Source organism: Maylandia zebra, linkage group LG14 (assembly GCF_041146795.1).
Source record: "Maylandia zebra isolate NMK-2024a linkage group LG14, Mzebra_GT3a, whole genome shotgun sequence".
NCBI lineage: Eukaryota > Metazoa > Chordata > Actinopteri > Cichliformes > Cichlidae > Maylandia > Maylandia zebra.
In genome coordinates, this window is record NC_135180.1 from 23084070 (window position 1) to 23108832 (window position 24763).

Below are 24763 nucleotides of genomic sequence, written 5' to 3' on the forward strand. Positions count from 1 at the left end.
GATATTACAGTCAAACACACAAGCCACAATGCTAAATCACAGGACGTTTTGCAAGACAGCTGCCTTGCTGAGACACAACAATGGGGTTTCATACTAAAATATCGGTGGAAAGTGGAGCCGTGCTAACTATCATAATTAGACCACTTGGCATAACTCCTGCTTTAGTTTCACTCATTCTGAGGCCGGACAGCATACTCATCTGCAGCCTGCCAGGCGACACAGACTCTCTTTTTAGTCACCTACCCTATCATTAGCATTTCTAAACAAGTACAAGATACCTACCTAACCATCCTTCTCTGCCATTGTTGTAGTGTGGTGTAGACACCCAGCTATATATGGCAGGAAAGGGCTATTTTAGTCAATTATAATCATCTGATCCTGCAAAGTTAAAAGTCTTGGTTCCCGACAAAACCTCTGAGGTTTCTGAATCTTTGAAGCGTTTTCCAACAAAAATGAAGTTTTAGTTCATTTTAGAGAGAACTGCTTACCTCGCAGAATAAATTACTGGTGATAAAACATGCAGCAGTTCTTCACTGTTGTTTTCTGTCAGGTTATCTCATGGTTAATGATCACTTACTGTATATTACTTTTACAGTGCTATAAGGTGATTTGAGTCAACTACATCTAGTGTAATGATTCTTAATTGAGATCCGACTGATAACAATAGTGAAAATGCTATAAAGGGGACTAGAGAGGGGATATTTTACTTTTGAAAAGATAGAGGAAACACACATAGAGTTGTGTTTGTTGTTCTGATCCTCATTGTGGCAAACAAATAAAACCCTGTGTGTAAACCTCTACATTTGGATCAAATTTCTCTTTTAGGAGAAAAAAAACGTCTATTCATGCTCTGTAGTAACCACTAACCTCAGAAACATTCCCCTGCCCTCTACCACGTGACCACGTAACACAGCTCCACAGAAGAGTCAACAACAAAAGCAGGTTAAATATTTCACATTTTATTTAGTTCCACTCATAAAACCCAAAGAACTTCTCTCATGGCAGAATCAGACACAAACTGAAACAATCATACGGAGCCCATTTAGAGTTGGGACAGCACAGACAAAGACCGAGTCACTTATACTGTATCTGTACAAGCAGATTTATCCTGATGACATTACAAACATCAAATGATCACTATGTAACATACATAACGGCGTGTGAGATCTCATACATCTGCTGTGTATTGCTGTTGATCAGTTATTGGCCCAGAAAGATCAGATAAATAGACAGATGAATGAAAGGCTTCTGAAAAATAAGAAGCAAACACAGAATCAGTCTCTTTGGCGATTTCACCTCATTTACTGCATAATCTCAAAAGTGGAGAGAGTTTGGTTTTATACTGACTGACAACGAAAGACCCTTTGATCATCCAAAGCAGTGAGCGGAGCAGCTAAGAGCCTTTACCTGCTTGGATCCTACTTTTGAAGAAGGATTTCCACTCTTTCACTGGTCCAAAGTCCGTTGCATGAAATGTGGATAATACAACCAAGGTACAGTGGTATAACCCATGTATTGCTGCAACATTGTAACAGTAACAAAATGTCATGAAGTCGAACTGGCTTTAACATTTCGGAATCAGTCAAAGTGAAAACCGATATTGCTAAATCTTCCATAAACCTACAGCAGAGATGTGTTCTCCAGATTGTGTTGGTTGGATGATGATCGGTATTTGATCTTTGCCATTAATATTTTGCAAAATCAATCTATTGGTAAAGGAGCTTAATGGCCAATTAACAGCTGTGACAAAACTACAACAGCCTGTAGCACAACACACACCATTCAAAACGGTCATACACATCCTGGAGATGTCATCATCATTCCATTAAAAAAAATTATACTCATATACATTTGATTGTAAATTTTTAAAAGGATGAGTTAAATCTGATAAACTACAGAGCCTATTTTTAGAAGCTATTTGACTCACAGATGCCTCTCATTTAGGAAAAAGTGCAGGGCTTGCAATGTTTAATTTGGGCTTTTAGGCGGAGCAGTTCACGCTTTGAATTCAATAAAACAAAATTGAAAAGAAAATCGGGAAAAAATCTATCACAAGTCTTGAAATCCGAGTTACAGTGTAGATCAAATGAAATAATATACTTTGATAAAGAAATGAACCAAATCATAAAAAAGAAAGAGTATATTTTTAATATGCGATATCATCACCTTAACGACCCCCAAGTCAGCTGGAATTCCTTTGGACAAGTTCTGTATGATATGCAGTCCATGAGCCGTAACACTTTCCTAGTGCCATAAGTTTTGGTTCCATGATGGTCACAGTCACATTTTACATACCGGCTCTGAAGAGCAGACAGTGGTTACAACCTTATACTGTCTCTTAGGCATCAACATAGGGTCTTTTCTGGTCAAAGTAAAACCATCAAATCCTCAAACAGCCATATAGCTTAGCCAGGTGCCCCTGCTGAACTGTTGCTCCATCGAATTAAAGTCACAGTAGGTCATTTGAGGCCGTCCATGTGAAAGTAACAAGGAGTCCTTACATCCAATTCAACACTCCCAAATACGTCAGCAGTTCCAGTTTTACATCAGTTACAGAAATATTATCTCCTTCCCCCCTACTGGACGCACACATATTTCTTCCACCAGGCCTTGGAGAGCATCTTCATCTTATCGGCTGTGCTGCGGACCTTCCTCTCCCGCCGCGCTCGCCTATCAGACTGTCGCAGTCCCACAGAGATGGCCACATCAAACACCTCCTTCAGATTCTTTTGTGTCAGTGCCGAGCACTCAACGTACGTCACAGCCCCGATTTTTTCCGCCAGCGCCCTGGCATCTTCCTCCGGCACCGGCCTCTCCCTCCTTCTTGCCAACTCGATTAGCACTTTGACGTCCTCCCGCAGGTCGCACTGCGTCCCTACGAGGATGATGGGCGTGAGGGGGCAGCGGCGGCGGATTTCGGGGACCCACTTCTCCCAGACGTTTTGAAAGGAAGCGGGGCTGACCACGCTGAAGCAGAGCAACAGGGCGTCTGTCCGACTGTAGCAGAAGTGGCGGAGTTTGTCGAACTCATCCTGATGGAGAAGAACAAAGAGAGAAATTTTATTTTATATATATATATTTTAACATATGTCTGGTTCAGAGTCTTTATTTTGATTTGAGCCACCTCCCTTCACTCTGACCACACACGGATGCACTTGAACACACTCAAGTACTGTAACATCACATCACAGGAAAGGGAGTGGTGCCAGTAACTGTTAAATAACAAACCGTCTCAATAGTGTTTATATTGCGCAAATATTCAGAACAGACAAATCCTGCCCACACATTTATACCATTTGCAGTAAATCTCTTAAATTGACACTTTGGAGCCACACAACTTTAACTTACATGGGCCTCCCACATCCTTGAGTACACAGATTAAGGTTGGCAGTAACTTGACTCAGACCTCTCCTTTTTTTCCGTTTAACTCCATCCTTTCCAACACATATCTCTTAATCCTTATTTAACTAAACAATGCCACAAGCCCGCTCTCTGCCCTTTAAAACACAATTAAAATGTGCAGAAAAAAAATATCAGCAGTTTCCACATGTGGATTTGAGGCCCAGCACATGCCGCTTCTGAGTTTGACACACACAAGGTCTGGCTGCGCTTTGTGATCTGATGACGTAGGCCCATCTGCAGAATATACACACACGTATCAACATCTCTGAGTGAGGAGCGACGTTGTTTATCAGCCCTGGAAGTGTCTGCTATCATCTTTTTCCAGACCTTCTGTGTCTTTCCATCTCTCCTCGCTCTCTCCTCTCTCATCTCAACGTTTTTGGCACACCCGACCAGTCTCTGGTTCAAGCTCTCCCCCCACCCTCGTATAGAATTGCATCACTACAGTAAGTGTTTGTAGAGTTTTATCTAGTTGAATTTGCCCCAGCTTGTCTGCATGCGGATGCGTCTGCGTGTATGTGTGTGCAGATTTAAGGCCGTGAACAGCTCAGAACATGCTGTGAGGTTTTACACGTATTAGGGATTTACTCAAATGCCTCATTCCACTTTATAGCCAAACTGTCTTTGATTCTATGCAGAACTGGCAGTGCCCTCGCAGCGGCTGTGAATGTCAAATATGCTGCTCCCAGGGCAGGGTTTGACTGTAGTGGGTTATGAAACAACCACCCAATGCCCCAGAGAAACAGAAACACTGTTTCACAACATGTTCTTTCCAAGATTGGCCTATCAACATAATAATGAGTCAATAAATTTACCTGGCAAGCTCTGTGTAGCACAGTTCATTCACCTTAGTAACTGACAGAAAACAGTTCACAACTAATTATAATTTTATAACCAAATGACGTTTAACCGATTATTTGTTCCATCGTTTCAGTGCCTCAAATATAGTGAGGATGAGTCTGCAAATGTACTCAAGATTTTTTTTTAAATGTCTTTTTAAACATTAGCAGCATGCAAGGACCCTAATATGTGCTATTAAAAACTATTCCTGCATAACTCTGCATATGACACTGCAACCAAGCAACGGCGACTAATCAACCAACATGTGAGAGTTATGTAGAGCAAAGGCCGAGAAGCATGCAGGCACTGTATGTCAATGACCTGCGTAGAGTGGTAATGCAATGTGTTTGTGTGCAAACTCACCTGTCCCGCAGTGTCACACAACTGTAGTCTGACTGGGCTCCCATCCACCTGAACCACAGCTGCAGATACAGAAAGGGACAGAAAGAAAACAAAGTGAGTCACAGGTGACAGTATGAGTTTTAAGGCTGTGTATGTACCCCCACCTGACACTCGAGTTAATGCACACACACACACACACAGCTACTAACCGCAACACTCTCAGCAATAAACAAAACCCTTACAGTTTAAAAAACAAAAAAGACTCCCCGCTGCCGCCTGTTCTGCTCTTCCAGCTCGCAAATGGCCTTGCTCAGTCTCGCCCACCCACTCTGCCAGTTACCGTTCAGACCGTAACACTTTACTGTCGCTCAGACCGCTCGGTGGGCTTTGTTCTGTGCTGTGTTTTGGCAGAGGCCAGTCAAAGGTTGTCTGATGGTGTGTCTATGTGTGTGTGCATGGGGGTAAAAACAAAGCAGATTTTGTTTATTTAGTGACTCTCTTCCAATTGGCCTCATTTCCAGATTGGAAAAGGGAGTGAGTCATCTCACAGTGAGTTTCATTACAGGGCCATTTATTCTATTCAGAAAACTGAACACAACGCAGAGCAGCAGGCACATGGAAACATTTACAATAGGCCTGGAGCGTGTGGTTGGTCATACCACCTGATCAAAGGGTTTTGCTGGAACTATTCATATAGGAGGACAGCCGTCAGAACACCCTGCTTTCACAGATGCAAAGGGGGGGAAGCGCGGGAGGACACATAAGAGAGATGCCATTGGGTAATCATTTCCTAATACCTGACATATGATACTCCTTTGATTTTCTCATCCAAAACTCCTTATTGTCCAGTCTCCTAGCCTCCCGCTTCTCCAAGTCTCTGCCACCTGTGGCATTGTGTAACTGCTCAGAAATCAGCTTTCAAGGGAACGCTCTGATTCCAGGCACTGAAAAATGACATCACTATTAAGGGCCCCAACTGCACAATCACTCTCTGTCAGGCCAGGGAGAAAGACAATCTCTGCCTCAGAGCTACTGCAACAGATGTGCCCGTTTCAGTATAGAAGAGAGGCCTTGCGGGTCAAGGCTGACAACAATAGGCAGAGTTGTGCAATCCAAAACCCGTGAACCAGTGAACCAACCTCTGTTCTGTATGGAAGAGTTGAGCCAGCACTTGTCTAAGGGTGGTGTGTGCTCTACAAGAGTGTTTTATGAGATTTGGGTTGGCCACATTGTTCCTTTTAATGCTTATCAAGAGTAATGTCAGGGAATTAGCTATTAAGTTTACAAGTTTTTTCATAGCCAGCCGTTTTCTTTTTAAATAAAAATGTTAGATTTTGAAAAGGTAAAATACCAAAATCTTTTTGTATATAAATCAGGGTATAATCCTGCACGAAAAAGCAAAACAGCTTCTATGTTGCTCTAGAACTGCATTTCAAATGGTATGTCTAAATAACAGATGCGATCACACGTCAATAAAAGCGATCAACAGGTCACCGTGTATTTTTTTTCTATTCCAATACTGTTCGGGTTCAAACACCACCTTCAAAGGATTTTTGTTTTTCTTCTCTTACATCGCAAAAGCTTCCAGGGATTAGTGAGACAGTTTGGAAAGTGGTACAGCGCCAAATGGAAACCCAGCTACACCAGGGAGGATACTTCATCCACATTAATTACCGCTGATTGAGGACAAGATAGCAGGAAACACAAAGACATCTATCAGTCCTTAACATCTGAATAATAGAGGGACATTGGGGAATATAGGTGCGGTGGGGCGAAGTTGATCTCTAAAACAAGCAAGAGTTGAAAAGGCATCCTGTGAAAAATGGGTGATACTGACAGGTAGATGGAAACCAACAGATTTTTCTATAGGAGGGTTTTTTTTTTAAGTGTCATAAGTTTTATTAAGTTTATTCACCTCGTTTAAATAAACTGGACATGTTCAGCTATGACAGGTGACACACATACACGGTCTGCCTGTGCATTCAAACATTTCTAAAATCTGGAATAAAATGAATAAAATAATATGTCTGTTTACCCGTGAAGTCATCAAATGCAGTAGGGACGTATTTCGTCGGGTATCCATTCGTGGTGTAGCTGACCACCAGACTGGTTTTCCCCACCGCTCCATCGCCCAGCAGGACGCACTTCAGCAGCCGCTCCTGCGCCTGTCCTGGCCGGGTAGGTTTGGGTTTATGAGGAGGCACTGGAGGGGCCATGGTCCTACCGTAATCCATTCTAAGTGGAGGTGCCTTTCAGTCAGCCAGCTCTGCACCGCGATCTCCTCGATGGACCGGTGAAACACCCACCATGAGAACAGGTTCTTTCCTCCTTTGCAGTTTTTCTTCCCTCCAAACGGTAATGATCGCAAACGGAGCTCGTGCGTAAAACCTCTCCTCCTGTGCGCGCTGTCAAATCCAGTACGGGAAGTTATCGTCCAGTACTGCACCGCTGAACACTGCAGTTTTACCAAGCGAGGGAGGACCCAAAGTGTTTTTTGTGTGTGTTTTAGGATTAATTTGACTAATCCCACCTACTTTTTCTCATTGGCTCCGCCCAGCAACGTGGGAGTGTGAATCCAAGTGTTCTTTGAAGAAAAGAACATTACCCTTATTAAACTGTTTGGGGAAAATTAGAAAACAAGAGGGACGATCCTGTGTTTTTATTATTATTATCAATCTTTCCTTTCAATATATTATTGTGTAGTTTACTCGTTTAACCTGTTACACACTGCGTTGCTATGGGCTTAATGTTTGATCTCTTGCAGGCATGTCCAGACGTGTCCTCACTAGTTAGGAGGAAGCCTTGATGCCCTTTTTGAACATGGATATAAAAAGTGCTGAAATTTTATACGCAGACTTCAGCCTCCTGACTTACTTTACCTTGTACTAGTACGCTTTTCCAAGAAGGAACATCCAGAATCTACAAGATTACTCAATCAATCAATAAATGGAAATTTTATTGTATTCTCCACGTGATCGGCCAGTTTTAAACTGTCCAATATCTAAGGTGATCCGCTTTCTTATGCTAATTTGTCAAAGACACTGGAAACCTCGAAAACTGAACCAAATGTTTTGCCTTTTGCCGCCTCCTTGTGGCTGCAGCGAGAAACTGACATACCTGAAAACAGGTAGCGTTAATACTCTTGTCTGTTTAAAAAAGCCACAGTATATGTTGAATTGATCTCTCAAGAGTTTATTTTTCCAGCCATAAAACTAGTTATTTTCAGGAATACAAAGAAAAGTGCACTAAGATAATGCAGGTCACGAGTGATCAATTGTTTGGAAATTAAATGAAAAGGAATTAAAAGTCAGTTTTCTGTTTAGATTAATATTTTCAAGGCAAATAGAAAACAAAAACTTCTGGTAATCTAGGCCTGGTATGACAACTCTATGAAAATGAAGTTTGGCTGGATTAGTAGCAGCTTTGCTAAATATGTACACAGGAATCATGACAAAACAGATTTATACATGTTAAGCTGTGTGGTTACATATTGCTGTCACCCATCAGAAAGGACAGATGGGTGTGTCTATGCTACTACTGTAGTTCTATGACCAAGCAGCACATGATTTCTGACACTAACTGGCCATTAGGTTTTGGTTTTTAACGGGTTATATCTATGCTTTCTCTGTAGGATGTAAATTCACATCTATAAGGCATAACAGTCTTTGTGTGAGCTTTAAAAGCAGACACTAAAGGGAAATATGGACTTCAACTGTGGAGTATCCTGAATAATTTTATTATTCCTAAAACAGATCTACTTACAGTTCCATATAAGATACCTTGCCCTGTACAGATATAGGAATCCGGTAAGTTTTGTACATATACAAAACTCCATTATTGGGAAACAAATGGTTAGGCTGATACGAGAAGTGGTGCATTGTTGGAGGAAACAAGTTGTAAGTACTGTGAATCAGATCATGCACTGTAACCTGCGGTTAAAAAGGCACCTGCTGTATTACACTTTCACGTTCCTTCACAAGCTTCCTCTACAACGGGAGACAAAACACTTTAAGAGCACAAAGAACATGGGAAATCTTAGCACTTTGTCTATTGCCCATATACGCAATCATGAAACTCCTCAGCAACACTGACACCTCTGGTACTCTGCCAGTGAAGAACTTCCTCTCGTAAAATTTATAATGTTGTAAATTACTAAAGTCACCGAGGAGCTCAGTTATCTTTCTGTTTATATCAAAGGAGGGAAAGCAGTGCCTTTCAGCTGCTCCCTTTAGGAGTCAGCACAGCGGATCTTCTGCCTCCATCTCACCCTTTCCCTAACAGCCTCCTCTATCACACCGACTCCCTGTATGTCCTCCTTCACTACATCCATGAATCTTTTAGTGTAAGCAATGAAAAAAACAAAAAACACACAAAACATAAAAAGGGTGACTGATAGTGAATAGAAATGGATGCCAGCGAGGGTGAAAAGAAACACAAAATTTTGGAAAATTAAGAAATGTGACTTTAATTGCTGGGTAACAGTTTTGTTTGAGCAAGCTCTATGTCAGTTACTCGCATACATGCACACACAAACACAGAAACGTCCATACACACCTGCATACACACAGATAAACAGTCATGTGAATGAATATGCATGGAGAAATGTACATGTGATTTCACACACGTCTTTAATTGCCAGTTTTATGCTGCCGTGATCTGTGTTGACCCCTGTTTTAGTGCTCCTCGCACAAATCCCCTCAACGACTCAATTCCCTTTACTCAGGCGTGTAGCTGTCAGTGTGGGAGCTTCCCTTTTATGGTCTTGTACCTCATTTTGGACTACAGCTCAATTTAAGACACTTTTTGAATTCTTTTTTACATGTCAAAAACAATATTTCCAAAGATGGTCATGCGCAATCACCTGCGCTGCAGAATCTCTTCTTCTTCGAAACCAGCAGCAAGAGTCCTATCCAGGATTCATACACCATGAAGCAGAATCATCTCAGCCCCATCCTCTAACCCCCATAACTTGGATACAGTTAGTGTGAAGTACCATGCGTAGCCCTCATCATCATTCATTTAAATAACCTCCCTTTCGTTCCCTTCCCCGTTTCTGGAGCTCTGTTCTGTGGAGCTCTGAGCACAGACTGCCATGTAAGACATCTGAGTGACAGTCTGTAACTCATGTAGCTTCTCTTTAAGTCGCTGTCCATGAGTGATTACTGGGTTTTGGGTTTGGCACCACCAGGAGTTGGATCAGGAGGAGGGCCACCACCCTGGACAAGTCTTTGAAGACTACAGGGGAGACACATAAGTGATAATAAGTGAAAATTAGCATCATCCACCACCATTATTTTTTGTTAAGTGTGTGTTAATGCCTCACTGATAAATCCTATGTTTAAGGAACACATTCCAACATAGTTAGTCCCCTTAGCTCGTCCTACCAGCCTTATAGTAGAACCTTTTAAATTACTTCAGTTAGATCCCTCCCTGGTTTGTTTTAGTGGCTTGAAGCCATTTTGATACGGATTACCTGGTATTTTTTCTTGGGATTGTGTGTGCGTGATACTGTTACTGCCATTAACTATATCAGCATATTATCGTGGGCTTGGAAGGCATGACTGGGAAATGGATAAACTATTTTGGTTGTAAGTGGTTCCAGTTTGGATCGACAACCAGGTTTGTTAATCCTACTTATTTTCTTGTTTAGAAAAAAGACAGGAAAAAAGGTCAAGGACACATCTGGTTGATGGAACCAGGCTGTGAACATTAAAAATTCTGAGATCCCACTGTGAGCTAAAAAGAGCTAAAAACTCATGCAACTGTAACAATGGATCTCCAAACTAACACTCTATACTTCAACATTCGGCCAATAATTAGCAGATAATGAGCAAATACACTATAACATATTAGTTACCATTATTATTAATAGCATTGTCATGCTGCACAGCCATGGTGGATCATTCTTCTGATGAGAATCATTTGATTAACAGTTAAAAATCTGTTGCTTTTTTCTAAACACAAATCATTGAGCATCATGTTCAGTCTCAGTCTGCTGACCAGCTGAAACTAAATGCTGTGATGTAAAGTACAATGTGTTTGCTTTATTAATTGCAGTACTGTGCAAAATCTTGAGCCTCCCTTCTCAAAAAATGTAAAGTGGGATTTGTCATTGATTTTCAGTCCTGGTCTTGTGTAATCTGGTACACCTCAGCCTTTTCTCCCTGTTTCCCTTCCTGAAGAATGACAGCCACCCTTCCCCTAAAACCATTTCTGATGTACAGTCGATGGATCAGCTGAAGGGCCAGATGCATTTTTCAGGTCCTGTTTCAGGTCTTTGCTGGATTTATTTTTTTATTCTATTAGTCATATCCTATTTATTTACCATTTAAAGCTGAATCATGACACACTCGCCAGAAATGTATAAATATATATATTTTAAATTAAAAAGAAAAATGAATGTAAGATTTATTTGCTTTTATTAATTTGACTTTGTATCATATTTGCTATATCTGGCATTTCAGCTAACAGCACTTTGAGAATCACCTTTTTGTGCAAAAATACTCGTTTATGTCTGTGTTTCTACAACAGGCTGCAAAAAAAAGTGCCTAAAGATTCAGTTTTTTTCAACATGTTCAAAATGTAATTTCCTTATAGTGTTAAAAACATATCTGAGTACTGCAGCAATGAATAGATTTGGCATATTTGTTTATTTTTCTTATAGACTGCATAGTGCTATTGACTATATACTGTGTTAAACAGTGTGAATGATACTTTGTGCAGTCAGCTCTGGTGCATACTTAAAGTAAAAAGAAGTATCTGAGATCATGAGCTCCACTGTGTTGGTGATAGCACCTTTCTGCCACAGGATGGCGTCATACTCACATGTCCTTGACGTTGTCAATTTGGGCCTGGATTTTTGCAATAACGCCATCAACCTGCTCCTGGAATATAACAGAAAAAGGGTACAAATGTTAAAGGATATGGTGGACATTAAATATCAGTGAGTGTACAAATAGAAAAAAAAGTTGCTACCTGACGTCGTATATAAAAAAGGGGCAGAGAAAAGACAGCGATCACACCTAGAAGAGAAAAAAAAGTAGAGTTGCCAAAGTGATAAACAAAGAGTGTATCAATAGCTTTCATATGTCCAGTGATGATATGCGTTTCTTACTGATGATGAGCAAAGTAAGGCCATTGCACAGGTCTCCCAGGTATGTCACAAGGTACATCAGAAACAGGAACTAAAAGAATAAACATAAAATAAAGAAACAGCTGCACAGACTTTAGCTTTCACCAGAAAGTTAAGCTGTTATCAAGAAACCCTCCTGCAAACCTCCATTTGGTTTTCATTTCCTTCTAGAAAACAGTCCATCACACTAACACACTGTTGATTTTGCTCCACTGTATTATGTAAATAGGATACAGAATTCATTAAATTATTGTCACTGACATCATTTCTCCTTGACGGATAAAATAAGCTTTAAATATAACCCCCACGCCCCAATATGATACAACTCTTTCCCCTCATTTTTCAGTTCTGTCACTGTACATATGATACTGACATGGGACACCCTGTGTCAGATGGAAGGAGACTCCAGCTTATCCCGGGTGTCTCTGAGTTCATATCCCTGTGTGTCATGCCACATTCCAGCAAGGTCAGGGTTGAGAACAGGGGGTCCTGGGATTAAGGGGCTCAGTCAGCTTACGCTGACTCACCATTTATTGCAAATGAGTTATTTCAGCCTGCTGTTAACAGCTACAATTTCATATCTATGTAGATGTTTTACTGATACTGGTAAAACTAGAGTATTCTGCATGTTATTCCAATACTGGCAGTGAGGTTTACTAACTATATTGTAACTGACTGGTACACGTGTATAGTGAATGCTGCATCAATAGCTCCTATCCCAGTCTAATACTACTCTCTATGAAATAAGTGGAAATTACCCTAAATTTAATCAAAGGTAAGTAGCCATCACACATTTTTTTATTCATATTTGATTGACCGTTTTTACCCCTCAGAGGATCCCTCAAACTTTTCTTAGACTTGTATCACTTGCATTACTCAAGAACACACCTACATTTGAAATGACTTGAGCCTAATGATGACTGTGTCAAAAGGCTGATTAAGAACTGGCATTTTATGCATTAGCTTTCAGAGAAAGGACATAAACCTAAAGTCAATCAAGTTTTATCTAAAAAACTGCAACAAAGCATTTTCCATCACAGCAAACTAGATAAATCATTAATTATGTGATGCTGGCAGATTTTCCGCTCTTGACTTGATGAATATGATCTCTCCTGCTAGCAAGGGTTTGGCCTTGCTAGCAGGAGAGGCATAGCCAAGGGTTGGATGAGAAGAGTGAGGCATTTCAGTTTGATCTGAAAGGGTTCTTTATCCAAAGGGACACTTAGCCTTCCAAACAATTACCAAAAATATGTCACAGGGACTGACAGCTGCCAGCAGTGCTATTAATTTATTTAGGAGGAGAGGCTTCAGCTTTGAGCCGGGAGAATGAGAGTAACAGTCGGCAATGACCTAACCTCCAGTGATAGAGGGATGAGGCAGGGAGGAAGATGACAGATGATGAAGCAAAATGAAGGACTACGGAGATAGGATGATATCTTGGTTAATGATGATAAAATTAAGATAAAAATGGAGAGGAGAGGTTCTGGACAAAGCGAAACAAATCACTTACCTTGAGGGATTCAAAAAGGTTGCCAACAAAAAAGAGTCTCTTCAGAGTGTCAACAGCTGACAGAGTCATCACAATGAGTTTCTGCATATAGAGGTCAGCCTGCTCTCCACTGAAGCTGATGTCCAAGTCCAAATAAGACCTGATAGGACAGGATGACAAAAGCAGAAGCTAGATGCTGAAATGTCAGATTTAGTCTCACATTTCTTTGCACTGCATTTATTTTTGAGTCTTTTCTGAGTCATTCCTCCTTAAAAACACAGATTCCACACAATACTTCAAGCACATATACTTGTCATAACTTTCAAAGCCATTAAATTGCCCAATCTCTGAAACTTCCCAGGTCATCAGCAGCTATTTAAAATCCATTTTACATATAAAGCTATCATTTTATAAAGAGGCATTGCAACAAGATGACTATCCTATAAGGAAAATTCAACAAAAGTGACAATATTTCAAGTATGCTTTAACAAACAAAAAAATAAAGGTTTCCTGAGTGAAAGTTGTTATCTTAACCCCCTGGTCTTGAGCACATTCTATATTAATTTGTATAAAAACTAAAATAACAAAGGTCAAGTCCCCATTAAATAAAAGCACAGCATCTTACTTGAACGGATGTTCTCCATCACCCCAGCTGAGGATGTAGAGGAGTTGGTAGTAGATCCGTACTGAGATGGTGAAGCACATGATAGCCAGGGAGACTGTGGAGACCACAGTGATGATGCTGAGCTGGAACAGGGACAGCAATCCCACCACTAACCCTGTGAGCACCATGCCACTCCGCTCCGTGTCCTTCCAGTAGATCAAGTCCATCACTAAAAGGCAAGGCAGGTACCGTGTGGTCAGAAATGTACATGCTTTATCATAAGCACAAATATCATGGAAATTTGAGACTTTTACAATATTTTTTTTTGTGATGTTCTATTTCCAGGGTGGAATGATTGTACAGCACAGAGGTGTAGAGGAGTCAAACATGCATACATTCACTTAAATCTTTTATTAAATAATGCTTTGCCAGCATCTAAAGGATTTATTTAAAGCACACATTAAAATGACCGAGTTCAAGGAAAAGGAGAAATGTAGGTTTAAATAAGTTTGGAAGGTCTCGCTGAGCCAATTTTAAACTAGGGCAGATTCAAAGTACAAGTTATTCAGATGTGTCACCATTTTGCCAAGGTTCAAAAGAAGATACGAACTGTCACCCTTAGAGGAAGGGAAATTGGTTATATATTCAGAAACAGTCCATTAAGCACCGAAGGTCAAGCCTGCAATGAACTGGGAACTGCTGGAACACCAACATCACTGTGCACAGCAAAGCCAGTTTTATATTGACCTTGACTGAGGGTGCTGACCAAGACAGAAGCCCTTGCTCCAAAATTGATACCTTTAAGCTCAACTGAAATTTGTAGCTGCCCACATGGACGAACCAAATGCCTTTTAGTGAACATTTTATGGGCAGGCAAAATGAAGATTGACCTGTTTCGCCACAATCACAAGAGGTATGTTTGGAAAAGTAAAGGTGAGGCTTTCAAACAATAAACCTAACACAGTACCAACTATCAAGCATGGTGGTAGTAGCATCATGATCTGTGGCTGTTTTGTTACCATTGGTATTGGTACACTGCAGAAAATGGATGAAATAATGAAGCATGACTACCTCTAAATTCTTCAACTTCACTGCAAAACAGCTAGATTGTTAAAACTTGGATACAATTGTGTGTTCCAACAGGACAATGATCCCAAACACAAACTGGGTTTGGATTGGATGAAGCAGGCTAACATTAAACTTCTAGACTGGACTTCCCAAACCCCTGACTTCTAACCTAATCTAACTCTTCCAATTCTGCATGGAATAGCAGTCAAATATCTAGCCAGAATTATGCCAGAAGTTTGTTGATATATAACAAAAACAAGCTGCAACTTGCTGAGGTACATGAAACTAAATATTACTGGGCATGTGAGTTTATTTTTGACCCAGTTTGGATTGGAGAAAATCCCAATTAAAAACAAACATTTGCCCCTAATTCAAGCTTTGAAAAGTTTTTAAAGATTTACCCGTATAATCACGCCACCCCGGAAAAAGAACAGTTTAATGAACTCAGCAAAAGCACCAAATTACCATGACATTTATGCCCATGATGAGTGTAAGTACACCTCTGACAACAACTGAAGAAAAGAAAGGTTAAAAAAAGATAGAGCCAACAGAATAGGAAGTAAAAAAAAAAACCAAAATAAAAACAGTGGCTGAAAAGTCCAGGCAACTGTTGACAATATATTCGATTTTGACAAAGCTGCTGTATCATTTAAACTCCTCAACATTCGGCTGAATAATACCTTTTTTTTATTTTTTAAGAAGCACCATTGAAAGAGCACCTGGAGCATAGGAAAAGAGATGGAAAGGGTGGCCAGAGAGGTTGAAGACATGAGGCAAGGAGGGATTTTAAGTCTCAGGCATGAAAGCACACAGGGCAGCTCCGAGGACACATCAGGCTCTAGGTCCAGTTAAATTTAGCCCTCAGATGAAAGAGGGAAACAAGCAGTTGAGGGGAATTTAAATGCAGCCTTTCACAGCACCTGCTGTCAGTCGTCAGGACATCGGCAGCCCCTTCTCCACACCCTGTTAGTTTCCCTCTCTGTCACCCAGCAACAGCTGCCCTGGAGACTGAGGCGTCTGCAGAGTCATGCAGTACTACAGTGGACAACTTTGATGTACGCAGTAGAATTCGTGGGTCATCTTTTTTCTCTTAACAATTTTAATGTTACAGAAAACGATTAAGCAATTAACAGTAATTAAAATTCCATCACACAGCTCACTGTAAATGCAGTGTCCCTGTGCTGTGTAATTATTGTCAGAGAGAGACCTGGTACTTTGTACTCGTCGTTCAGCGAAATGCTAAGCCTCAGCATTAGAATAAAGGGAAGCCTCTTTCAATGGAGTGTACTGACAGCAGGTGGGTTATTTATAAACATCACTGCACACAATTAATACCCATGATGCCCCTGGAACACACCTGTTCATTGTGTTTGTTTGTGCTGCTGCCATTCCGGGACAGTGACACTCACATGGAGACACAGCAGGATACGTGTTTAGTGTAATAACACATAAACAGCAGTATGACATCAAAACTGGCCATGGAAGACACATTGTATTTGGCTCATCTTCACACACCTTGTACTTGTACTTTACTACTTGCTCTCTATTACTTGCTCAGGGTTTTCTAAACACACGAGTATCGAGTAAATATGCAAAAACACTGTGACTTCCCCTTGTAATCCCCTAAAGTTGGTTTATTTCATTTATTTATTAGCAATTTCTTTCCAAACAGAACTTGAACAATTTATCAGACAAATAATATTAGCTGTTTGTTGATCGATTTGCATTGGCATGTATGAGGGCTGATAAATCAAAACTTCAAAAGCAAACAGGAAATTGGAGAAACACCCTTCAACCATGTTATGAGTGTTGACATTGCCCTGTTGGCAACACATGCCACAAACACAACAGTCAGAGAGTAAACAAATAAATAGACAACTGAACATAAAGAGAGAAAGAAAAAATTTGCACATATATTAGAATCTCGAATTTTTAAATCAACTATCGGTAACAGTATCGGTCTTAGAATCCTATATCAGTTGGGCTCCACTTTCAGTCACTTTACTTAAGACATTAAATAATGGATTCAATTTTCCAAAGGGCCACATGAGAAACTGGGACTGTTGTGAAGGGCTGCACCAATAAGCTTATAAATAGATAAAAATCATGTTAACCAGAATTGAGTTCAGAGTTGCTGGTATGGCTCTCCACAACAGTCCCATTGGCCGCTTTGCAAAATGAATTGCCCACCCATGCATTAAATATTTAATCTCCACATGACAGGAAGTATTTCACTGGTTACAAGTTAGCTTAATTCTTCAGTCCACTATAGTTCACTAAGATGAAGAACTGCAGCACCTTATGGACAACTGAGCCTGGCTCCAAAAGTGAGGAAAGCCCATAAACAAAAATGACCACATTAAAAGTAGAAATAAAGATATACAAAAAAAGGTACAAAAGGGCTTTGGTCTTTTTTATTTATTACTCAGGCGCATCCACAGTTCACAACATATCAAGTACTGAGCTAAAACATGGTGCAATTCACATTAGCTAAACTGCAGTGCTTTAACTACGATATACAGGATGTTACTGTATTCTTGATTATAATTAATCAAACAAACAGTCAATCAACTGTCAATTAACCAGTCAAACAAAAGTAATAGAGCCGACTCGTCCTTTATGCCACCTTGGCTTGACATAATTTCATTTCAGCCCCCAAAATCCATTTCACTTGTGCCTGGTCATGTCAGCTCAAGCATGTTGCCACAAACCTCGTACTACTTTAGAATGAAACTCCATCTGTGCCAGCTCTTCAGTCTAAAGAGGAAACACCAAAGAGTAAGAGAACCCAGCTGGCAAATATATTACAACCCATGACTGAAAGTTTATAGTCATTTGAATGGCTGGTGCTCATTTAAATCCAGGGTACTGATAAATGTGGCTATATTTGAACAGCTGATTAGTTTAGTGCCAAACACACCTGCAGCTGATGGAAACACCCATCCCCAGCGAGCAGCAGGAAATCCACTCAGTTTAAACCTTCAGGACTCTGACAGACCAGCCTTCTCTAAGCCAGTCAGAAAGCTAAACAGTCCACCACTTGAATCTGCAGCTTTCTCTGCCATCAATTTAACTGAAATGAAACACAGCTCTTTGTGGGAGTTGTCCCTCAGCTCATCACACTAAGCTTAGACCTACAGCTCACCTATAAAGGTGTAGAAAATTCTATTTCCACATCCAGAGCATCTCACCTTTACTGGCCATTTTGGTTGCTGCTCCAGCGTTTCCCCTCGCACCCTCTGCCCCTCTCTCTGTGTGTACCTCTCACCCCTGTGAGCTGTTTTTGGCCACCCACTGCTCGCTCAGCAGTCCAAAGGCCTGACAGCCCAAAATAATCTCATGTGCAGCACCGCCCAGCACTCTTAGAAAATACAAGAGCTTCACCCATAAAGAGATGATTCGCAACCATTACACTAGATCTTCTGACTCTAAAGACAGATGAATGAATCCATTCCTTTAAACTGGGAGTTTGTTTTATAGAGCTGTGTTCATATTTTAAATTGTGTGAAACAGGAGAATGAGTGTCTTTTTTTCTGTTATGTCACCAGGTCCCATCTTTCTGTTTCCACTGCTGACAAAAAAACAGAAGAGCAACTGAAAAGCTGCATTCTTTTTCACATTTTCTAGAGTTATAAATTCTACTTATGATTTAATGTGACAAAACAAACAAGATAAAATGCTTAAGCTATCAAATGTCTAAAAACAACTAGCAGTACAAGGCCTAAAATGACTGACTAAAAGGGTGCTGAATGAGAACCCAGTCATTTATCATTGCCAGTTTCAATATTTGAAATTTGATACAATGCTACTAAAAGCAGTCATAAAACCAAAAGAAACATGATATTCCAATAGATATATTTGCAGTACTTATTCAGGGGACCCTAATCTCTGTCATCAGCCTGCCCGCACATTTATTAACGCTCAAACAGTCGTCTAAAATAAGACCGAGCTCCACTCTGATGGAGGATCCACTTCGAGGGTCAATTCACCACTACAATGCTAGCAAACTGCCACAAATCTGCATACACAGAAACTCCTCCCATATACTATGTGCATCTTTCTTTCTGTTGTGTTGCTGACATCAGCATGAATCTGAAAAGTCAGCCATGGTTTGCTCACAATGAGCCAATCACTCCTTAAATCCCAAAAGAGGGTTATTACGGCGACACAATGAACAGCCAGCACTTCCACGGGGGTGGGGAGAGGGTCAGTTATCTTTGTCTGCCTGCTCCTGAAGGTCCATGCAGAAAGTGAAATCTGATATTCTCCTTCTTTAAAGTATTGATTGGGCTCAGTGAAAGAATCTTGCTGAACGAGAGAAGAGGCAGAGGTCAGGAGAAGACAGACGTTTTTTATTCTCCTACCTGCTATGTGTGTGCATGCTGCCCAGTCCTCTGTTAGGTTAAGTGCTGAAAACCAGTGATCTCTGACCAGTTGTTCCTGAGTGTTTAGGCCAATGGCAGGCGGCGCAGATGACGCTGGGTCTCCCGGTCGCACAGTTGTGAGAAGCTTGACTGAAATGGTTTCCCTGGCAACAGGAGATACTGGCTCAGCTGCTGCTGCTGGGAAAAGGAAGAATGTGTCATTATGGTAATGCCATCACGTTGAATGTGCTTAACTAAACAGCAGCAAACTATATTTTGCACAAGAATGCGGATTTGTTTGATTTGACCACTATTTGTCTTTATAACATTCACCACAAACAAAATCTCTTTTACACTGACACGATCACAAGATACAAATGATATATGAGGCTATCAGACTACTGAATGTAGTTTAGATTAGAGTTGTTAATTGGGTATTTTACAGCCTTTAGAAATAAAAATTACATCTGGGGTTCCACTGCTCTTCTATTTATACATGCTATTTTTTCTCACTTTTTAATTTTTAAGCACAATAAATTTATATGTAATGAAATGTATTCATAAAAACCCACTGGAAAGTGGGTTTACAAAATATTTATGCGGCCTTTCGATGCTACAATTGTCTAATCATTTTGATTTGTCGTCACTTCTGCCTCAGACCCTAACGTGAAGCATGACTCAAGGCAAGGTCATCACTTAAGCTCTCAGAACATGAAGATTTTAAAGTGGAGACTGTTAGGAGGAACTAACAAAAAAAAAAAGTCTCTTATACTCAATAAATGTAAAATTTGGAAAGACTCCTTTACAAGATGTTTAAATTCAGTGTAAAAATAATATAAAATGAAGGTAAAACAGCATACAACAACATAATCTTTTTGTAGATCACATGAGGACTTCAAAAGACTTTTGACAAGATCATTATGCTGACTGACAGAATCAATAACCCAGGCCTAAACTCAGTTTTTTGTATTCTAATGTATCTTTAGTTGATCATAAGAATTCATAGTGATTTTTGGATACAGGCTACACTTATAAAACATCTACTCTAACGCTCAGTATGCTTAAAATTACAAGTCAGTTGTGCAAAGAGCTCATTACATTTTTTTGGTTGAAAACCTACTGCTCAGTCAACCAAGCTAGTCATCTCTGTACTGAGGCATCCTGAGATTTCTCAGACACTACATATTTTAGAGTTTCACACAACACAGAATGAAGCAACCTCATCACATATTTCTCACTCTGAAGTATCTGTGAGGGGCTCTGTTGCAGGGATGACAGGATGGAAGGGGAATTCTCCACACTCTCGTCAACACTCTCCTCTCTTTGAACTCCTTCATCTCTCTCTTGAGGTTCTGGGTCCAGGTTTTGGGGAGAGGGCTGAATTGTAATAGTTTCAGTTTGTCTTTGTTGCTCCCTTTCCCGTCTTTCTCCAGCACTTTCTGTCCTCGTCTCAACTCTCTCATGCTCTCTGCTTTCTGACGTTTCCTCTTCTTCATCTCTACTGAGGAACAGTTGAGGATCCCAGTCTGCATCAGGGGAGTCCAACAGTGTTTCCAGGGTGTCCGTGCGGATCAGAGGAGTGCGACTGCCTCGAGAACCAGCCCTGCGTCGATCGCGGAGGAGTCTAGAGGCACCCACTGCTTCAGCCTCGGCAATAGCGATGTAGGAGAAAGTCTGCTCGAAGGAGTTCTGACGCGGTGTGCCCCAAATAGACGGGGATGAAGCCAGTCCCTCATCATCATCATCTGGATCTCCATCGCCCCCCTCATCGTCGTCGGACCACTCCCTGGCCGTGTGCAGCTCATACATCTCTGACTCCTCATTTCCACCTGAACGAATAGAAAAACAAGATGGATGTGAGCTCAACGTACACACTGACACACAGTAACAAAACAGAGAGAGACAAAGAAACAGGATACAAGCTGGGAAAAAAACAGTTTACAAATAATCTAAAGACACTGGGGCTACTAGTGTTATTGCAGTGCTATGCAAGGAGAGAGATTTTAGTTTTATTAAATGGAAACGTCAGATGAAAGCTGCAAGGCATCCTATTTGATGTCAGGGAGAAGAAAGAGTTCAGAGTCGAAAGATGAAGCCTTCTTTGATAAGTGCAAAAACAGCTCTCCTTACAAAAAAGGAACAAATCAGCGTTCCTTTAGTCTAACCTGTGGATCTTCATTGCTAGCATTAGAGAAGTTGAATAACAGGTGCATTTAGGTGAACTTGCATCAATGAGTAGACATTCTGCCACCAAATATCTCTGGGGATGTTAAGTGTCTGCTTCTTACCATCAGTGCAGGGAGGAGTTGAGTCTGGAGTGGATGCCACGGAGCCATATTCCTCTGAAAGGACAAAACAGTGAAACTTTTGCATGAACCCACGGGTAAAACAGGAATGTTTAAGGCAAGCTGCTGTAAATCCATTCTTTCCACCATCTCACACTGAGCTCACAGCCTGGCAAACACTGAACGTAGGTGTTTCTTCTAATGATTAAAAACCCCAAAAGAAGCATTGCAGTAACTCGTTATGAGTCACTGTTTTAAGGGTTATAAGTGAACTGTCACTGTACACATTGAAAAAGACTGGGAGGTACCCTACTCAGCAATTTCAACCTCTATGTAAAACAACAAAGCATAAAACTGTGTGCATATCAACCATTTTGTTGCATATTGATTCATTTCCTTGCAGAGTTGTGCTGGCACCAGTAAAGGCCTTCACTACATTAGACAGCCAGCATGACTTTAGCTAATAAATAAACCAGGGAGTGGAACGAAGCAGCATACTCTCGTCTGCACATGCAAATAAGCAGCCACTTTAATTTAAATGTAGAGAGGATCGTGCCCATATTCTGTCAGAAAGCTGAAATAAAAGGCAGATATGGAAGCACAACAGAAGCTTGTGGCAGCTTGAAATAACTTGCATGCCTAACATGCCTGGCTGAAAAGCCCTCTCAGACACAACCAAATAAACATCTGCTATCCAACGCTAGATAACAACAACCAAACAATCTGCTTCTGCACTGCATCCGCTCCATTAAGCCATGTGTTTATGAAAGGTATGAGCAGTAGAGAGGAACAGAGAGCATGCAGGAGAGGAGGGAGGGGGAGAGCTAACACATACGATGCTCATAGCAGTTAGCAGGAAAAGATACTGAGCTGGAATATAAGAGATGATGGAAAGGTGAGATAAGCAAATGCAGACGCCCCCAACACTGAAACACAAACTGAAGGACCAAAGCAGACTCACGGCAGTGGGAGAATCCTAAAACCTGGCCCATGCTCCATCAAGGCATTGCTGGGCCCATCCAGTCATCCAGTCTGGAAGCTCCCCCCTCCTCCTCCTCCTCTGCTGCTGACACTCACGTCCTGTGGACTCTCTCTCTCTCTCTCTCTCCTCCTCCTCCCTCTGTATCTCAGTCATCTACTGAGAGGCTTCCTCCCTCTCCTGCCTCTCGCTCAGTCACTCAACAGCCCCGCCCTGCCTCACTCCACCATCCTCCCCTCTACATCTCCTCTTCCATCGCTAAGGCTGCAGCTGTAGTAGTAGTGTACGCTACAGCAAAAGGGGGGAAGGCACGAGTGTCTGTGTGCCTCAGCTTGCTGTCATCTCCCATTCACAGCTACTCTACACCCATCTATCCCCTCTCCCTCTCTCTGTCATCATGTGATCCCATCTCAGGATCTGATCGAATCAGGTTGTCAGAGAATGAAGACATTAATGATGTAAAACATAAATGTAAAACATAGGTTGGGTACGATGAGCTGAATCCTCAATTACATCCCATTACTAACATGTAAGGTTCGTCAGCTTTAGTTTGTTTTAGTAATACAGATCAGATTCTGTTTTCTCATATTATAAACACACAACTAAAACCACAGCCATAAAATATGCAGTATATAATATACTGTAGCATAAAAATTCAAGTAAAAGCTTTTAATTAGATTGGAAACAAGGCCTGGGAAACAACGAACACCAGGAGGCAGTGTTGTGCAGCTATAAAAACTGATAGTTTGGTTTGAGCAATGCTGGAAAAAATATGTGCAGTATGACGTCTTCATAATGCTTTTTATTCATGTAAAATTCAGCTTTTGAACTACAACATAGACCCTTCATTTCAGTTCATAAAACTACACTGCTAATGTATCCAAACCGCAGCTCTTTTACTGAGATGTTTGAGTCATTTTTTAATCATTCGTAAAGTAACTAAAAGCAGAAATTTAAAAGGGGAAAATATAGATTTAAACTGGATTTTTGTAATTAAAAAAAGGAAACCAAAAAACTGAATAGAAGTGCAAGCTGAATGACATCATGGCAGTTACACAGCTGCCACTAGGTCAAAGCTGTGCCTCAACAAAGACAAATATATTTTCCTTTTCATAGTTTATATAAAATTTCACATATTTACTCATAAAAAAGCTAAACGTAAACTTTTTTTAAAATCTAATTTTTAGGTGATCAGTGTTGTGTAACAGCTTAAATGGGTTTTATCTGAGAATAGACCAAATTACTTAAGCCATATATTGTATTCACATGACAGATTGATGTCCAAATGTTTGAGAGATGTCAAAAACAATTTATGTTTTCTTGAATGATTTCCATAACCGGGGTGGAAAACTGACGGACTGCTTTAAACACGAAATGATTTGAGAGACAACAGCACATTACACATGCAGCTGAAACAGCCATTATTATCCACTGTTAGCATCACATGTAATTGAACAGTTCTACATTTATTTTTGTTAAAAACAAACAGTCGCATCCTGAGTTATACACCTGGCAGTTTCCATGATCAGACAAACACAAGGACCAGTGTCAGTTTATAAAAGGTTTAGTGCTACTTTTAGGTTGATGACAACAAAGATACACACATATAGACCTTAACGCTCTTAACCTCTAAACCAGGTCAGAAATCGCAAATACACAAACTAATTAGATAAGGACGCAGAGGTGTCATCTGACACACAATCAGCAGGTTACAAGTTCGAGGGCCAGTTTACTGCATATCATCTGTCTCTTCATGTGAACAAGTTCCACTTTTACTTTAGCTTATTTATATCCTCCATTTTAGCCTTAAACAGCATATCTTTCTGTTTCATATGAACATTAAAGCACTTCTTTTAGATTTCTGTCATACATCAGAGATGATGGTACACAGCCAAAAGGAGCTGGTACCATTTACCATTCTCAACGTTTAAGGCAGAATGGTGGCCAGTGCTTCAAAAGTTTCAAAAGTCCAGTGTGAACAAATAGAATTCAACTTCACAGTGAATATAACTCATGATTAACTCACTGGGAGTCAATATCTGAACATACAGCTCTGTCCAAAAGTCTTGGGCCAACACACACTTTGTTAAAATTTCGCTAGGAAATGGGAAATATTTGCGATGACTTATTAAAGCATGTGCAAAAATACATGGAAGAAAAGTATATAAAGCAAATACTGATTTTGTAGAAATTTAATGAGCGTGAAAGTCGCTATTTGTTATGATCGCCTTTATTCCGCTTGAACAGCTTGAACTCTC

The 24763-nt window shown here is 40.6% G+C and overlaps 2 protein-coding genes across 4 annotated transcripts; both read right to left on the reverse strand.

Moving 5' to 3' along the window:
- Window positions 1-943: 943 nt before the first annotated feature.
- Window positions 944-7061, reverse strand: rhoub (ras homolog family member Ub). Its single transcript, XM_004543668.3, has 3 exons — window positions 6620-7061; window positions 4606-4664; window positions 944-3032 (listed from the first exon to the last, which is right to left on the reverse strand). Exons 1-3 carry the CDS (start codon window positions 6816-6818, stop codon window positions 2577-2579), a joined length of 714 nt encoding a protein of 237 aa, XP_004543725.1. The 5' UTR covers window positions 6819-7061; the 3' UTR covers window positions 944-2576.
- Window positions 7062-9023: 1962 nt separating this feature from the next.
- rtn2a (reticulon 2a) lies at window positions 9024-22656 on the reverse strand. Of its 3 annotated transcripts, XM_004543666.5 has the most exons (10): window positions 22488-22656; window positions 21530-21583; window positions 20480-21070; window positions 19242-19439; window positions 13831-14038; window positions 13227-13365; window positions 11699-11768; window positions 11560-11606; window positions 11410-11468; window positions 9024-9819 (listed from the first exon to the last, which is right to left on the reverse strand). In XM_004543666.5, exons 1-10 carry the CDS (start codon window positions 22516-22518, stop codon window positions 9744-9746), a joined length of 1473 nt encoding a protein of 490 aa, XP_004543723.2. In that variant the 5' UTR covers window positions 22519-22656; the 3' UTR covers window positions 9024-9743. The 3 variants fall into 3 exon arrangements, with proteins under 3 accessions (XP_004543723.2, XP_023008506.1, XP_076729342.1); XM_023152738.2 differs by lacking the exons at window positions 19242-19439; window positions 20480-21070; window positions 21530-21583; window positions 22488-22656 and adding an exon at window positions 18069-18200; XM_076873227.1 differs by lacking the exons at window positions 19242-19439; window positions 20480-21070; window positions 21530-21583; window positions 22488-22656 and adding an exon at window positions 16235-16328.
- Between the last annotated feature and the right edge of the window lie 2107 nt (window positions 22657-24763).

Coding starts and splice junctions, on each gene's coding strand:
- rhoub (XM_004543668.3), bottom strand. CDS start 6,818: ATGGATTACGGTAGGACCATGGCCCCTCCAGTGCCTCCTCATAAACCC. Junction 4,665..6,619: donor TGCATTTGATGACTTCACGG/GTAAACAGACAT, acceptor CTGTATCTGCAG/CTGTGGTTCAGGTGGATGGG. Junction 3,033..4,605: donor TGTGTGACACTGCGGGACAG/GTGAGTTTGCAC, acceptor CTTCTCCATCAG/GATGAGTTCGACAAACTCCG.
- rtn2a (XM_004543666.5), bottom strand. CDS start 22,518: ATGGGCCAGGTTTTAGGATTCTCCCACTGCC. Junction 11,769..13,226: donor ACCTTTTTGAATCCCTCAAG/GTAAGTGATTTG, acceptor TTATTCTTTTAG/TTCCTGTTTCTGATGTACCT. Junction 11,469..11,559: donor TTTTTTATATACGACGTCAG/GTAGCAACTTTT, acceptor GTTATATTCCAG/GAGCAGGTTGATGGCGTTAT.